The 16,719-nt window shown below is 41.7% G+C and overlaps 1 protein-coding gene across 1 annotated transcript in view; it reads right to left on the reverse strand.

Moving 5' to 3' along the window:
* Positions 1 to 16,719, reverse strand: part of frmpd3 (FERM and PDZ domain containing 3) — a 210,070-nt gene that overhangs the window by 67,039 nt on the left and 126,312 nt on the right. The window contains exon 9 of the mRNA XM_043705300.2: positions 16,535 to 16,661. Coding sequence (XP_043561235.2) covers positions 16,535 to 16,661 — 127 coding nt within the window. The remainder of the gene's footprint in view (positions 1 to 16,534; positions 16,662 to 16,719) is intronic.

Raw genomic sequence — 16,719 nt, forward strand, 5'->3', positions numbered from 1 at the left:
ATGCACATACCACCCTCTGTGTGAAAAAGTTGCCCCGTAGGTCTCTTTTATACCTTACCCCTCTCACCCTAAACCTATGCCTCCCTGACCCCAGGGAAAACACTTTGCCAATTTACTCTATCCATGCCCCTCATAATTTTGTAAACTTCTATAAGGTCACCCCTCAGCCTCTGACACTCCAGGGAAAACAGCCCCAGCCTGTTCAGCATCTCTCTATAGCTCAAATCCTCCAACCCTGGCAACATCCTTGTAAATCTTTTCTGAACCCTTTCAAATTTCACAACATCTTTCCGATAGGAAGGAGACCAGAATTGCAAGCAATATTCCAATAGTGGCCTAATCAATGTCCTGTACAGCTGCAAGATGACCTCCCAACTCCTGTACTCAATACTCTGACCAATAAAGGAAAGCATACCAAATGCCTTCTTCACTATTCTATCTATCAGCGACTCCACTTTCAAGGAGCTATGAACCTGCACTCCAAGATCTCTTTGTTCAGCAACACTCCCTAGGACCTTACCATTAAGTGTATAAGTCCTGCTAAGATTTGCTTTCCCAAAATGCACCACCTCGCATTTATTTAAATTAAACTCCAGCCCATTGGCCCATCTGATCAAGATCCTGTTGTAATCTGAGGTAACCCTCTTTGCTGTCCACTATATCTCAAATTTTGGTGTTATCTGCAAACTTACTAACTATTACCTCTTATGAGATTAGATTAGCTTACTTACAGTGTGGAAACAGATCCAACAAGTCCACACCAACCCTCCGAAGAGCAATCCACCCAGACCCATTCCCCTACATTTACCCCTTCACCTAACACTACGGGCAATTTAGCCTGGCCAATTCACCTGACCTGCACATTTTTGGACAGTAGGAGGAAACTAGAGCACCCGGAGGAAACCCAGGCAGACACAGGGGGGAATGTGCAAACTCCACACAGACAGTTGCCTGAGGTGGGAATTGAATCCAGGTCTCTGGTGCTGTGAGGCAGCAGTGCTAACCACTGTGCCATAGAAATTAGTTAAATTAGTTGATACTCTGCCCCTCAAATAACTCCTGTACACAATCCCTCTCCACAGCCAAATCTGAACTTCCGCAATAGTTTGTGGACTGTCAAACTGATACTGCTCTAAAATGCAAGAAATGGCAGAGATTAAACGGGATTAATCCAAACAGCAAAAATAATGATAAAATAGATGGTAAAAGTTACAAAAAGTAGGTACGGAAAAGTTTGCAAAGGTTACTGAAGGTTAGTTAAGGGTTGTATTTTAGTCGTGTCGCCCTACATCCTAATCATTTATATAAATGATAAAATGTAGTGGACCCAGCACCGATCCTTGTGGCACTCCACTGGTCACAGGCCTCCAGTCTGAAAAACAACCCTCCACCACCACCCTCTGTCTTCTACCTTTGAGCCAGTTCTGTAACCAAATGGCTAGTTCTCCCTGTATCCCATGAGATCTACCGAATCTCCCATGGGGAACCTTATCGAATGCCTTACTGAACTCCATCTAGATCACGCCCACTGCTCTGCCCTCATCAATAATCTTTGTTACTTCATCAAAAAACTCAATCAAGTTTGCGAGACATTATTTCCCACGCACAAAGCCATGTTGATTCTCCCTAATCAGTCCTTGCCTTTCCAAATACATGTACATCCTGTCCCTCAGGATTCTCTCCAACAACTTGTTCACCCAGAGAGTGGTGAGTGTGTGGAAAGCTCTGCCCCAGAAGGCTGTGGAGGCCAAGTCTCTGGATACTTTCAAGAAAGAGTTGGATAGAGCTCTTAAGGATAGTGGAATCAAGGATTATGGGGATAAGGCAGGAACAGGATACTGATTGAGGATGATCAGCCATGATCATAATGAATGGTGGTGCTGGCTCGAAGGGCAGAATGGCCTACTCTTGCACCTATTGTCTATTGTCTACCGACGTCAGGCTCACTGGTCTATAGTTCCCTGGCTTGTCCTTACCAATCTTCTTAAACAGTGGCACCACGTTAGCCAACCTCCAGTCTTCCGGCACCTCACCTGTGACTATCGATGATACCAATATCCCAGCAAGACGCCCAGTAATCATTTCCTTAGCTTCCCACAGAGTTCTAGGTACACCTGATCAGGTTCTGGGGATTTATCCATTTCTATGTGTTTCAAGAAATCCAGTACTTCCTCCTCTGTAATATGGACATCTTTCAAGATGTCACCATCTAATTCCCCACATTCTATATCTTCCATATCTTTTTCCACAGTAAACACTGATGCAAAATACCCACTTAGTATCTCCCCATGTCCTGCAGCTGCACACAAAGGCTGCCCTTTCAGGGAGCCTATTCTCTCCCTAGGTACTTTTTTTGTTGTTATTGTATTTATAAAATCCCTTTTGATTCTCCTTAACCTTATTTGCCAAAGCTATCTCATGTCCCCTTTTTGCCCTCCTGATCTCCCTCTTAAGTATACTCCTAATGCCTTTATATTCTCAGGCTTCACACTCAATCTCTCCTGTCTATACCTGATATATACTTCCTTCTTTTTCTTAACCACACCCTCAATTTCTTTAGTCATCCAGCATTCCCTATCAGCCTTTCCTTTCACCCTAACAGGAATATATAGTGTCTGGATTCTCGTTATCTCATTTCTGAAGGCTTCCCATTTTCCGGCCGTCGCTTTACCTGCGAACATCTGCCCCCAATCAGCTTTTAAAGTTCTTACTTAATACTGTCAAAATGAGCCTTCCTCCAATTTAGAACTTCAACTTTTAGATCTAGTCTCTCCTTATCCACCACTATTCTAAAACTAATAGAATTATGGTTGCCGGTCCCAAAGTGCTCCCCAACTGACACCTCAGGCACTTGCCCCTATGTGGAATTCCTAGCATCTCTCCTAATTTTGCAGCCATGGTATTTATATGATTGGTCCTCTTCATTTTTTGGTCAGTGGTAATCTCTAGAATGTTGACAGTGGGGGAATTCGGTGATAGTAAAGCCTTTGAATATCATGGAGTGATGGTTTGGTTCTCTTTTGTTGGAGATGCCTATTGCATGGCACTTGTTCAGTATGAATGTTACTTGCCACTTGGCAGTCCAAGCCTGGTTATTGTCTAGCCTCAGGAGCACTTGCAGCAATGCCCTGTAGCTGAGATGGTTGAACATCAATAACTTCATACCAGGTATGACTGTGGTCAGTGGAGCGTTTTCCTGAGATTCCCAGTTACTTCACAGAATCTCAGAACTGTTACAGTGCAGAAGGAGGCCGTTTTGCTTACTGTGTCTGCACTGATTCTTTGAATATGCAAGATGTCTCTGTGACATTTTCTTGTCTTTTACCATTAACCTTACACACTGTTTCTAGTCAAATAATCATGTGTCATTGTCTTCAGTGCCTTGTTTAAACCTGCCACCACTAGAATTCCAGACAATGACATTCCAGACCCTAACTACTCACTGTGTAAAGGGATTTTTCTTACACTGCATTTGCTTCTTTTGCAAATTATTTTAAAGCTGCCTTCTCATTCTCAATCCTTTTTATGATGGGAATATTTTCTTCCTGTCCACTCAGTCCAGGCTTCTCATGATCTTGGAATCTTCTAACAAATCTATCTTAGCCTTCTCCTCTCCAAAGAATAAAAGTCCCAACTTCTTGAATCTACCTTCATAATAAATATTTTTCATCCCTGGATCCTGTTTTGTAAACCTCTTCTGCATGTTTCCCAATGTATTCACATCCTTCATGAAGTGTGGCAATAATCCAGATGCAATCTAACTAGTGTTTTATGCATATTTAACATAACCTCTTTGCTCTTGTACTCTATGCCCCTTTGAATAAAACCTAGAATACTGTATGCTTTATAAACTGCTCTGTTCATCCCCCACATTTAATGACTTGTGTATATACACACCTATGTCTCTGCTGCTGAACACTCGCTTTAGAGTAGCACTCTTTATTTTACAGTAAAAACAGAAAGCGCTGGAGATAGCCAACAGGTCTGGCAGCATCAGTGGAGAGAGAAGCAAAGTTAGTGTTTCAACTTTGATTTGACTTTTCTTTCAGCAGTTTAAAGAAGAGCCATACCAGATGTGAAATGTTAACACTGCTCCTCTATCTGTAGATGCTGTCTGACCTGCTGAGTTTCTCCCGCATTTTCTGTCTTTTTTTCAGATTTCCAGCATCTGTAATATTTTGCTTTTATTTGACCCATATTTTACACGCTCTCCTCATGTTCTTTCTTCCAAAGTGTATCACCTCACACTTTTCCGCACTGAACTTCATCTGGTACCTATCCACCCATTCCACCAACTTGAATGTCCTTTTGAAATTGCGTACTGTCATTCTCACAACTTACAATGCTCCCAAGTTTTGTATTGTTCTCAAACTTTGAAGTGTTCACCTCACCAAGGTTGAGATCATAATGTATAGGAAAAGTAAGGGTCTTATTACCAGCCCATGGAAACCCCGCTATGTATCTTCTTCAATCCTGACAAATAGGCATTAACCATTGATCTTAATTTCCTATCACTCAGCCAATTTTGTATCCATATTGTCACAATCCCTTTTATTCCATGAGTTCTAACTTTATTCACAAGTCTGTTGTGTGGCACTGTATCAAATGCCTTTTGGAAATGCATATACACCACAGAAACAGCATTAACCTCATCAACCTTTTCTGTATCACCTTCAAAAACCCCAACAAGTTAGTTAACCATGATTTTCTCTTTAGAACTCCAGTCAGGATCTCCTTAATTAACCCGCATTTGTCCATATGACTATTAATTCTAACCTGAATTATAGTTTTTAGAAATTTCTCCAGATATTAAACTGATTGTCCTATACTTGAGAGGATTATCCATACACATTTTTTGAGCATGTGTATTACATTTGAAATTCTTTTGCTGCCTGGCACTATCCCAGAGTCTTAAGAAAGACTGACAAAATATAATAATATAAAAAATCTTGGATGCTGGAAATCTGAAACAAAAACATAAAATGCTGGAGAAACTCAGCAGGTTTGGTAGCAGGTTTGTATATTGTAAAGAGAAACCGAGTTAATGTTTTAAGCCCAGTAACCATCAGAACTGAAAAAGTATTAACAATTTGTTACACAACTACCAATACTCTCTCACTTCCTTCAACATTTGTGGAACCTGGTGGTGTAATGGCAATATCACTGGACTAGTAATCCAGAGGCAAGGGCTTTGAGGAATTGGGGTCAAATTGCAATTTGGTAGCTGCAGAAACTTCAAGTCAATTAATAAAAAAAACAAGAATCTAAAGTTAATCTCAGTAATTGTCACATTGAAATTATCATTAATTGTTGTAAAAACCCATTTGGTTCACTTATGTCCTTTTAAGAAGGAAATCTATCATCCCTTGCAAGCCACCTGCTTCAAGGGAAATTAGACCTTCAATACTGACAATTTACCCAAAATCTCCCCTAATCAATTTCAATGCTTTCCAGTGCATGAAATGTTCTCCTCTGTCAGCAAGGCTGGGTATCATATGCTTCCTTGGTAAAGACAGACACAAAATGACACTGCAATGCCTCAGTTATGTCCCCATCTCCATGTGCAAATTCCCTTTCTGGTCCCTAATCAAGACTGCACCTCTTTCTCCCATATTATTTCGTGGGATGTGGGTGTCACTGGCAAGGTTAGCATTTGTTGATCATCCTAGATTGTTCTTGAACTGGTTGGCTTCATAGGTCGTTTCAGAGAGCAGTTAAGATGCAAATACTTTATTTAAGGAGAGCATATTTTCCTCCTGAAAGGACATTAGTGATCAGGATTTTTTTTTGCAATAATTGTTAATAGTTGTCATGGTCATCATTACTGAGACTAACTTTACATTTGAGACTTATTAATCAAATCCAGTGTCTCCACAGCATGGATGATGATGCCAACAACATTATCACCAAACCAGCAGCTGTCCTTTTATTAACCTTCTGGCTACTGAAGATTTTGGCGTTTCCTTTTCCGTGAGCTGTTGATCTCTCTTTGCTTCTGTTAGTTGTTTCCTTCCCTTCCCTTCTCAATACTTTATAGTTAGCTCGGTTTTTAATTATACCAGAAACTCACTTTTTCACCGTTGCCTTAATTTCTATCACTATTTATTTGTCCTGACTTTTCCTTTTTGAGGGAATATACCTTGACCGCACTTGAACTATCTCTGCCTTGAAGTTATCCCCTTTTTCAGTGACAGATGTTTGAATCAATCTTTGGTTCCATTCTATCTAATTCTCTTCCAGTCTTGGCCCATTGAATATATTTCTTCCATAGTCAATTATTCAGAATCTGGATTGCTCAGTGTTCTTTCCACCATCATCCAAAATCATATGATACAATGATCATTGTATACTAAGGTTCCCTGACTCATACTTTATTGACTTGGTCCAATCATCCCCAAAAACCAAAAGGAATCGCAGTGCCTCTTTTCTCATTGGACTAGACATAGACAGCTGCTTTAAATAAAAATCCCCTGTACACAATTTAGGAACATCTCTGTCCTTTGGACTACCACTTTCCCAGTCTACATATGGATAATTAAATTCCTGTTTTGCTTGGGCTCTTTGCTGCCACTTTTGGCGTAAGCAGCTCCTTTTTGCCAAGTGCAACATAAATATAGCATATAGAGCGATGTTAAAGTGGTTGGATCATGGCTTGTCTTCTAATTATAGTTTTCTGATTAAAAGTGCCCAATTTGAAGTCCTGTTTGTGATGTAAGATGCATGACTGATATACATATACATACATATATTTATATATATATATTATAATTATTTATCTTTGAGTTTGAATTTGAATTTGTGGGTTATGGGTTACTTGTGTATATGAAGGGGTTTAATGATTAACTTCTAAGTTTTTTTGTAGTCATGGTGATTCTTTAAAATAAACAGTAGAAGGGGGAGACTTCCTGGAGAGAAATGGGTTTTCGCTTACATTGGGAGAACTTTAGGAATGAACAAAATAAACGGCTACAGGAACATATGAACAGGAGGAGGCCATTCAGCCCCTCAATATTCTTCCAACATTCAATGAGATCATGGCTGACCTGTGGCTTAATTTCCATATATCATTTGGCCAATATTCCTTAATAACTTTGTTGAAATAAAAATATATTTATCTCAGATTTAAAATTAACAACTTATCCAATATTAACAGCATTTGTGAAAGCGAGTTCCAAACTCTGCCACTGTTCCTTTGTGGATGTATTTCTTAACATCCCACCTGAATGGTCTGGACCTAATTCTCAGATTATTGTAGTAGACACCAGTTTAGAAGATATGGGATCGATTTCTCTTTGATTAGGGGGCCACCCATTGCTTAGAAGCAAAAGGGTTTTTAAAACAATAAATTATTTCAATTTGGGCAGTTTTGAAGGATTCTTGGCTGAGATTGGATGTGTAAAGCAGTGCTTCTGAGAAAGGGAAAATATAGCTTAGAATTGTTAAAAATTGGTTAACTCAGTGTAAGGAGTTTTGTAAAATCCAGACCTGAAGTGTTTGGTTAAGAGCCTGAAGAAAAAAACTGAAGCTTGGTTGTATGAAGGCTCCAGGAAGAGGCTATCAGAGTCTTGAAATTGGGAATTGAAGCCACAGTTAAATTAAGCCCCATGGGGTGATAGAAAAGGGAATTCGCTCTATGAGTACTGTGAAAGAGTTCTTTTGGGATTATTGGGATTATATTTTACCATATACGTTAAAATATTTAAATGTGTATTATGTACAAATAGTTTGGTTTAGTCTATTTTAATCTTCATTTCTATTTTTATTGTTAATGCAAAATCTGTGGCATTGCCTATCTATGTTTCAGTGAGAGTCCATAATATGATGTATCAAGCCCAATACAATCTAGGATTTGACTGGACCAGTAAGAACATTAACTGGGATCATAACTTGTTGCATTAAACGTCTTTCGTCTTTACTCAATGAGTTTCCAGGCAACAAAACAGGGGCAGGAATCTTCCACAGAGAGTGTTTTGTTGCAATATTAAAAATGGAGAGATGTATCATTTCTCTCTGAGTGCCATATCTTTATGCTTTATGATTAATTGAAGCGAGTCATTTTTCCATCCCTTTAGGAAAGAACTATACTTAAACAACAGATTTTAGCACCATAAAACATCACAGAGCACTTTATAGCTGATAATGCACTTTTGATGCACTGCATTAGACAAACACAACATCTTAAAGGGGCAACACACACCCAACTACAAGCATAACACCCCTCCCCCTTTATCAATAGAAATATACACATAGTTGTATTTCCCTTATCTATATTTTTACTTCCAACAATTACAATTATTATACAAACATTGTTGCTAATTTACATACATCATCAGGAACATGTACAAAAAGAAACATGAAAAAAGAAAATGACTCTTCTGTTGTTCACATTGATATAATCAGTATCTTGGGGAATGGTGGTTCTAGAAGACTGTCTCCTTATCTCCGGAACCTTTTCCAGTGTAGTCATCTGGGCTTGTGTGTTTCGGAGGTACATATCGCTCTGATTGGCTGGCTGTTGTTGCCCTGTGATGCTGCTGTAGTCTCCTCCCTAGGTTTGACTGACCCTGGCTCAGCGACACATGATTCAGTTGATACCACTGGTCCCATTTGGACTGGCTTGGTGTTCTGAGGAACTTCTCCATCTTTAGTGAGGTGTGACAATCAACTGGTTGGCGTGTCTCCTCCAGACCATTTCATCCCAGGTCTGCATCACATAAGACAATGGTCCTGTTTCAGCCACCATCATCCCTGGGATCAGGCCAACACAGTCTGTCCTCTTTGGAATATCCTTCATCTCATGCTTCCCACTCTTCTGACCATCTGTTCTTCTTGATTTTGCTCTACTACCTCTTGAGTTTCTTCCGGCCGCAGTAAGTCAAACATGGTTCTCAGCTGGGGGTTGAACATTAAGATGAGCCAGTGAGCACTGGCAAGTGTGTTCCTGTACATGCTGAGGAATGTGTTGAGTAGCCATTTTAATGATCCCTCCTCTTATGAGGCCTTTAAGGCCTGCTTCAAGGTTTATACAAAGCTCTCTGCCTGACTGTTTGTTGCAGGGTGATACAGAGCTGATCTCACACGTCTGACTCCATGATTACAGAATCATAGAAACTCTACAGGATGGATCAGGCCATTTGGGCCATCAAGTCCACACTGACGTCCAGAAGAGCATCTCACCTAGACCCAGACCCCTACCCTATCCCTGCAAATCCCATGGCTAATCTACCCAACCTGCACATCATTGGACTGCGGGACAAAACCGGAGCACCCGGAGAAAACCCACACCGACATGGGGAGTATGTGCAAATTCCACAAAAGCAGATGCTTGAGGATGGAATCAAACCCTGGTCTCTGGTGCTGTGAGGCAGAAGTACTAACCACTGAGCCACCGTGCTGCCTTATTTTCCAGGTACTCCTCAGACTCTTGCACCACAAACGGTGGACAATTGCCATCATTAATGCCACTGATACCGACTTCCTGACCACCACCTTGGCCACTTGGAATGGCCATTCACAATCACGAGTAACATTTGTCCCTCTAATGGTCCTGCAAAATTGACGTGAATTTACTGCCGTAGTGATAGAGGTGATTCCCATGGATAAAGGGGTGACAACAGTGGTGCCATCCTTACTAATGTGCAAGATACGCATGATCCTTATGAAGTCTTTAAAAAACATGCATTTCTCCCTTTTTACATGTATGCTGTGTTCCTGCAACCATTTTAGTGTCTCTTCTAGGTTTTTCAAATGCTCCTCTTTGGAGGATCTGTAACCAAAATGGGACCCCTTTGCAACCCCCATCTGCAAGTAGACCTATAATAGATCCAGTATTGAGGATCACATTCCCCCCAACTGTTCTACTCAACAGTGCCTCAATGTGCGGAATTGGGTACTGATCCACACTCAGGGTTGGGTTGATTGTGATCTTCAAGTCACCACAAATCCTTGTAGTGCCATCTGTTTTTAAGACTGGGATGATTGGAGTGGACAATTCACTAGTGGTTACTGCTTCCAATGTTCTCAGGTTCAATAGACAATAGGTGCAGGAGTAGGCCATTCTGCCCTTCGAGCCAGCACCACCATTCATTATGATCATGGCTGATCATCCTCAATCAGTATCCTGTTCCTGCCTTATCCCCATAACCTTTGATTCCACTATCCTTAAGAGCTCTATCCAACTCTTTCTTGAAAGTATCCAGAGACTTGGCCTCCACAGCCTTCTGGGGCAGAGCATTCCATGCACCCACCACTCTCTGGGTGAAGAAGTTTCTCCTCAACTCTGTTCTAAATGTCCTACCCCTTATTTTTAAACTGTGACCTCTGGTTCGGGACTCACCCGTCAGCGGAAACATGTTTCCTGTCTCCAGAGTGTCCAATCCTTATAAATCTTATACGTCTCAATCAGATCCCCTCTCAGCCTTCTAAACTCAAGCGTATACAAGCCCAATCGCTCCAATCTTTCAGCGTAAGATAGTCCCGCCATACTGGGAATTGACCTCGTGAACCTATGCTGCACTCCCACAATAGCCAGAATGTCTTTCCTCAAATTTGGAGACCAAAACTGCACACAATATTCCAGGTGCTGTCTCACCAGGGCCCTGTACAGCTGCAGAAGGACCTCTTTGCTTCTATACTCAACTCCTCTTGTTATGAAGGCCAGCATGCTATTAGCTTTCTTCACTGCCTGCTGTACCTGCATGCTTGCTTTTATTGACTGATATACCAGAACACCTAGATCTCGTTGTACTGCCCCTTTACCTAACTTGACTCCATTTAGGTAGTAATCTGCCTTCCTGTTCTTGCCACCAAAGTGGATAACCACACATTTATCCACATTAAACTGCATCTGCCATGCATCCGTCCACTCACCTAGCCTGTTCAGGTCACCCTGTATTCTCCTAACATCCTCCTCACATTTCACCCTGCCACCCAGCTTTGTGTCATCAGCAAATTTGCTAATATTACTTTTAATACCTTCATCTACATCATTAATGTACATTGTAAAAAGCTGCGGTCCCAGCACTGATCCCTGCGGCACACCACTGGTCACCGCCTGCCATTCTGAAAGGGAGCCGTTTATCACTACTCTTTGTTTCCTGTCAGCCAACAATTTTCAGTCCATGTCAGTATTTTGTCCCTAATACCATGTGCCCTAATTTTGCTCACTGACCTCCTATGTGGGACTTTATAAAAAGCTTTCTGAAAGTCCACGTATACTACATCCACTGGATCTCCCTTGTCCATCTTCAGAATTACATCCTCAAAAAATTCCAGAAGATTAGTCAAGCATGATTTCCCCTTCATAAATCCATGCTGACTCTGACCTATCCTGTTACTGCTATCCAGATGTGTCGTAATTTCGTCCTTTATAATTGACTCCATCATTTTTCCTACCACTGAGGTCAGACGAACTGGTCTATAATTCTCTGTTTTCTCTTTCCCTCCTTTCTTAAAAAGTGGAACAACATTAGCCACCCTCCAATCTGCAGGAACTGATCCTGAATCTATAGAACATTGGAAAATGATCACCAATGCATCCACGATTTCTAGAGCCACCTCCTTTAGTACCCTGGGATGTAGACCATGAGGTCCCAGGGACTTATCAGCCTTCAGACCTAACAGTCTCTCCAACACCATTCCCAGTCAAATGTAAATTCCCTTCAGTTTAGGTCCTTCAGCCACTATGACATCTGGGAGATTGCTTGTGTCTTCCCCAGTGAAGACAGATCTAAAGTACCAGTTCAACTCTCCTGCCATTTCTTTGTTTCCTGTCATAAATTCACCCGTTTCTGTCTTCAAGGGCCCAATTTTAGTCTTAGCCATTTTTTTTCTTTTCACATACCTAAAAAAGCCTTTACTATCCTCCTTCATATTTTTGGCCAGTTTATCTTCGTACCTTATTTTTTCTCTGCGTATTTCCTTTTTAGTTATCCTCTGTTGTTCTTTAAAAGCTTCCTAGTCCTCCATTTTCCCAATCATCTTTGCTACATTATACTTTTTCCCTTTTGTCTTTATACGGTCCTTAACTTCCCTCGTCAGCCACGGCCACCCCTGCCTCCCCTTAGGATCTTTCTTCCTTTTTGGAATGAACTGATCCTGCATCTTCTGCATTATATCCAGAAATACCTGCCATTGTTGCTCCACTGCCATCCCTGCTAGGGTATTGCACCATTGAACTTTGGCCAGTCCTCCCTCATAGCTCCATAGTTCCCTTTATTCAATTGAAATATTGTCACTTCCGATTCTACCCTCTCCCTTTCAAACTGCAGATTAAAGCTTATTGTATTGTGGTCACTACCTCCTAATGGCTCCTTTACTTTGAGGTCCCTGATCAAATCAGGTTCATTGCACAACACCAGATCCAGAAGTGCCTTCTCCCTGGTAGGCTCCAGCACCAGCTGTTCTAAGAATCCATCTCGGAGGCAGTCCACAAACTCCCTTTCTTGGGGTCAGTACCATCCTGATTCTCCCAGTCTACCTGCATGTTACAATCCCCCATAACTACTGTAGTAATATCTTGGCGACAGGCCAATTTCAGCTCCTTATTCAACTTACACCCTACATCCAGACCACTGTTTGGGGGCCTGTAGATAACTCCCATTAGGGTCTTTCTACCCTTAGAATTTCTCAGCTCTATCCATACTGACTCTACATCCCCTGATTCTAGGTCCCCCCACGCAAGGGACTGAATATCATTCCTTACCAACAGGGTCACCCCACCCCCTCTGCCAGTCAGTCTGTCCTTACGATAGCATGTATAGCCTTGAATATTCATTTCCCAGGCCCTGCCCACTTGAAGCCATGGCTCAGTTATCCCCACAACATCGTAACTGCCAATTTCCAAATAAGCCTCAAGCTCATCCACCTTATTTCTAATACTTCGTGTATTCACATATAATATTTTTAATTTGTTACTCCCCTCACCCTTCCTATCAATCCCTATTTCACTTGACCTTATTACATGATCCTTTTTTGAGTTTTCTGCTCCATTGATTCCATTGTCTTTCTTGACTTCTCTTGTTCTAACTTTCCCTTTAACTTCCTTCTTAAACTTCCAGTTTGTCCCCTCCACCCGCTATTTAGTTTAAACATAGCTGCGTTGCAGTGGCAAACCTACCTGCCAGAATGCTGGCCCCCCACCTATTAAGGTGCAACCCATCCCTCTTGTATAATTTATCCTTACTGCTAAACATACCCCAGTGATCCAAGAATTTAAATCCTTGCTTCCTGCAGCAGTTCCCCAGCCACACGTTCAAATCCAGTTCACCAGCTGTTCCAGTTCTGCCTTCCCTTTAGGCTGGATGCGTATGGTAATGCATGTGCCTTCAGACCCCTTGGATAAGCCTCCTGAAGTTTAATTTCTACTTATTTCACTTCCCCTAGATTTCCCTTGCAGGCAATCTTGTACTGGTCCACCAGCCTATTAACCAAGATCCAATTTAACTAATTTCCATAATTAGGAGCATCTGAATAATGCAGGATAGTCACCTTTCACTATGTACAGAGACTGCTTTGGTACACCAGTCTCTTAGCTGTACTTTGATCAGTACATAGCCCTTCAGTGCCCTACATAGCTAATTCTTTCATGTATGTCCATGTAAGGCTTCAATGACCGTGCCTTTAACTTCTCTCTGTATATTGATTTGGGAATCAGAGGCACTGCTGCACTCTCATACACTTCTACCTTTACTGTCTTACTCTGTAATTTGGGAAGAACCCAGAATTGATCAGCTTCACCCAGTTCCGACAGGATGTTCAACTCAAACGCTGTTGATGCTGGGCTTTCTGCTTCTCCCACAGATCTGGGTGACTCCCAGCTGACTCCCTGGCTGATGGCATGTGCCTTATGTCTTATCCTCTGAATAGTCTCCTTTAGACAGCCTTTCTCCTGCTTGAGTCATACCCAGCAATTTCAGGAAATATGACCCACTTCTCTCCTCCTGTGGCACTGGGCTTCTCGGGTCCAACACATTGTTTCTTTGTGGCTAATCTTGCCACATTGGTGATATTCTGCGGTTGGTACTGTGCTCTACTGAGTTTCCCCTACAATAGGCACCTGGGTGTATTCCGTCAACTATGTTTTTTTGCTGGTGGCCAACTCCATCACGTAGCAATTTTGAGAGCTGCCTTGAAATCCTGGTCTCTCGTTGTTAGGAGCTTCCATTGGATGGTTTCATGTTAGAGGCCACAAACTGTCCCACAAGGCAACTCGGAGGAATCCTCTGAATTTGCAATGTTGCACCAACCTCTCTAACGTGGCCACAATTGGGCAATGGACTCTGCTTCGTGGTGTAACCATTTATCAAAATGGAAACATTCCATGATCATCTGTGGCTTTGGTGCAAAATAACTCCTTATACTTCACAAACTCCATACAGACAGTTGCCTAAGGCTGGAATTGTACCAGGGCCCTGGCACAACATTATACACTGAGTTAGTGTGCTGCTGAAAAATGTTTCCTCGATTACAAACTCAGGTCCAGATTGGTCTGGAAAACAAACCTTTTAAGTCAGATGCAAGAGTGTACTGTCACTGAATCAAGGCTGTTACATTATGTGTAAAGTTGCTGGGAAATGAGCTGTAAACACATATATTAGGGCGGCTCGGTGGCTCAGTGGTTAGTACTGCTGTCTCACAGTGCCAGGGATCCGCCTTGGGGGACTGTCTGTATGGAGTTTGCACATTCTCTCCGTGTCTGCGTGGATTTCGCCCCACAGTCCAAAGATGTGCAGATTAGATGGATTGGCCCTGCTAAATTGCCTGTAGTATCCAGGTATGTGCAGGCTAGGTGTATTAGCCAGAGTAAATGTGGGATTACAATGGTGGGAGAGGGGAAAGGTCTGTGTGGAGTTTCCACACTCTCCCCATGCCTGCGTGGGTTTCATCTTGCTTCTCCGGTTTCCTCCTACTATTCAAAGTTGTGCTGGTGAGGTGAACTGGCCATGCTAAATTGCCCATTGTATTAGGTGCATTAGTCAGGGGTAAATATAGAGTAGGGGAATGGGCCTGGGTGGGTTATTCTTCAGAGGATCGGTGTGGACTTGTTGGGCTGAAGGGCCTGTTCCCATATTGTAGGGAACCTAATCTAGATAAGTCTTAACTGCCAACATTAATTGGGAACAATTAGGAAAGACAATGATTCAGAGATACTAGTTATTAATCAGCAAATTCCTAGCGACGGGAAAGGAATGCACCATGGGGAGTCACCCCCTTGCTCTCACCTTCAACCATGAGGCTGCATGGCCGTACAGCCACTTGAAGGTTCTGTGTACACAAAGACACATTGACTTGTGGTTCTGAAGTTACTGCTGCACACAGACTTCAGAGACAGGAAAAATGTGATGAAATGTAATCATCAACCTCTGTTTCCCCCTTTCCTTTGGCTAATCTCACAACCCATTCAACCAGCAGTCTCACACCACTCCTGATCCTGCTAGCCACCTAGCCAGTAGCCACCATTCCTCTCAGATGGCACTACATGACTGACTGGTCAGCAGCTCTCTTCGGTGGGCAGAATTCCCACACCCAAGGTCTTTGATTCTGGATAAAAATGACAAAATGGCATTGAATATATTGGGGCTTCCCAAGGGAGGCAAACCTGAGCTTTCCAGTGGGTAAGAACTGCGTCACCTCAATTAAATTTTATCCATATATCTGACACTGGAACCAGGTACATATAAAAGCAGTAATCCATTTGATGGACAACTATTTTCTGCCAGACATGTTTGTAACAATGAGTGGGCTCCATCAACACACAGTATCTAAATTTAAATAGTTCTCATTAGAAATAATATATTCAAATTTTGAATTTTAGGAAAGGTGAAGTTCCATTGTATGGTTGCAGCATAGATGCTCCAGAATTATAGAGAAGTGTAAATCATTACACTAGATATTAAGTATTCTCATGAATTGGGAACGATTATCTAATCAAAATATTTGCAGGGATTTGATAAGAATTGATACATTAAAACTACTTCCTCTGGTTAGGAAAAACACATTAAGAGTGCTTAATCTGAAAGAGATAAATTAATTGGCAATGAAATCAAAATACAATCTTTCACACAAAGATATCTGTGGTTTTGGGTCAATTGACATATTCAAGATTGGGAGAAGGTGAGGATTGCTGATGCTGGAGATCAGAGTTGAAAGGTGTGGTGCTGGAAAAGCACAGGATGTCAGGCAGCATCCGAAGAGCAGGAGAATTGATGTTTCGGGCATAAACCCTTCATCGGGATTGTCAAAATTCAAGATTGGGCATGATAGATTTCTATTGAGTAAAGATGGCAAGTGAAATTTAAATGGATCAAAGTATTTCCATTCAGTAGATATAGTTTAACAGCAATCCAGAGAGAAATGTTTGCCTAGTCAATCTCCCAATTCAGTATTTATCTGCATCCATTGAACACCTATTCTTCTGTCACATAGGAGTCCTGAATCAACCCTTTGATTTTGAATGCAAACATCCAATAAAGCTAACACAAAATATTGCCTTTTTTTGAGAAACCTGCCAAGGTCTAGCTTTAATTTGTTTTACCTTTTTGCCTGAAGGACCTGGTGCTTGAGTTACTTTGAGATGATGCGCAAGGATTTTCCGTTTGTGCTTTTCCTTTATGTACAGCAGAAGAGATGCTGGTAAGAACATCTCCAGGCCCCATTCCTTCCTAGAAGATTCAACAAAGAAACAAACTGAAATATTGCATTCTTCATAGGGAAAGAAAG

Source organism: Chiloscyllium plagiosum, unplaced genomic scaffold (assembly GCF_037043375.1).
Source record: "Chiloscyllium plagiosum isolate Xiang-an unplaced genomic scaffold, Cpla_swu_hap1 HiC_scaffold_11, whole genome shotgun sequence".
NCBI classification, from domain to species: Eukaryota; Metazoa; Chordata; class Chondrichthyes; order Orectolobiformes; family Hemiscylliidae; genus Chiloscyllium; species Chiloscyllium plagiosum.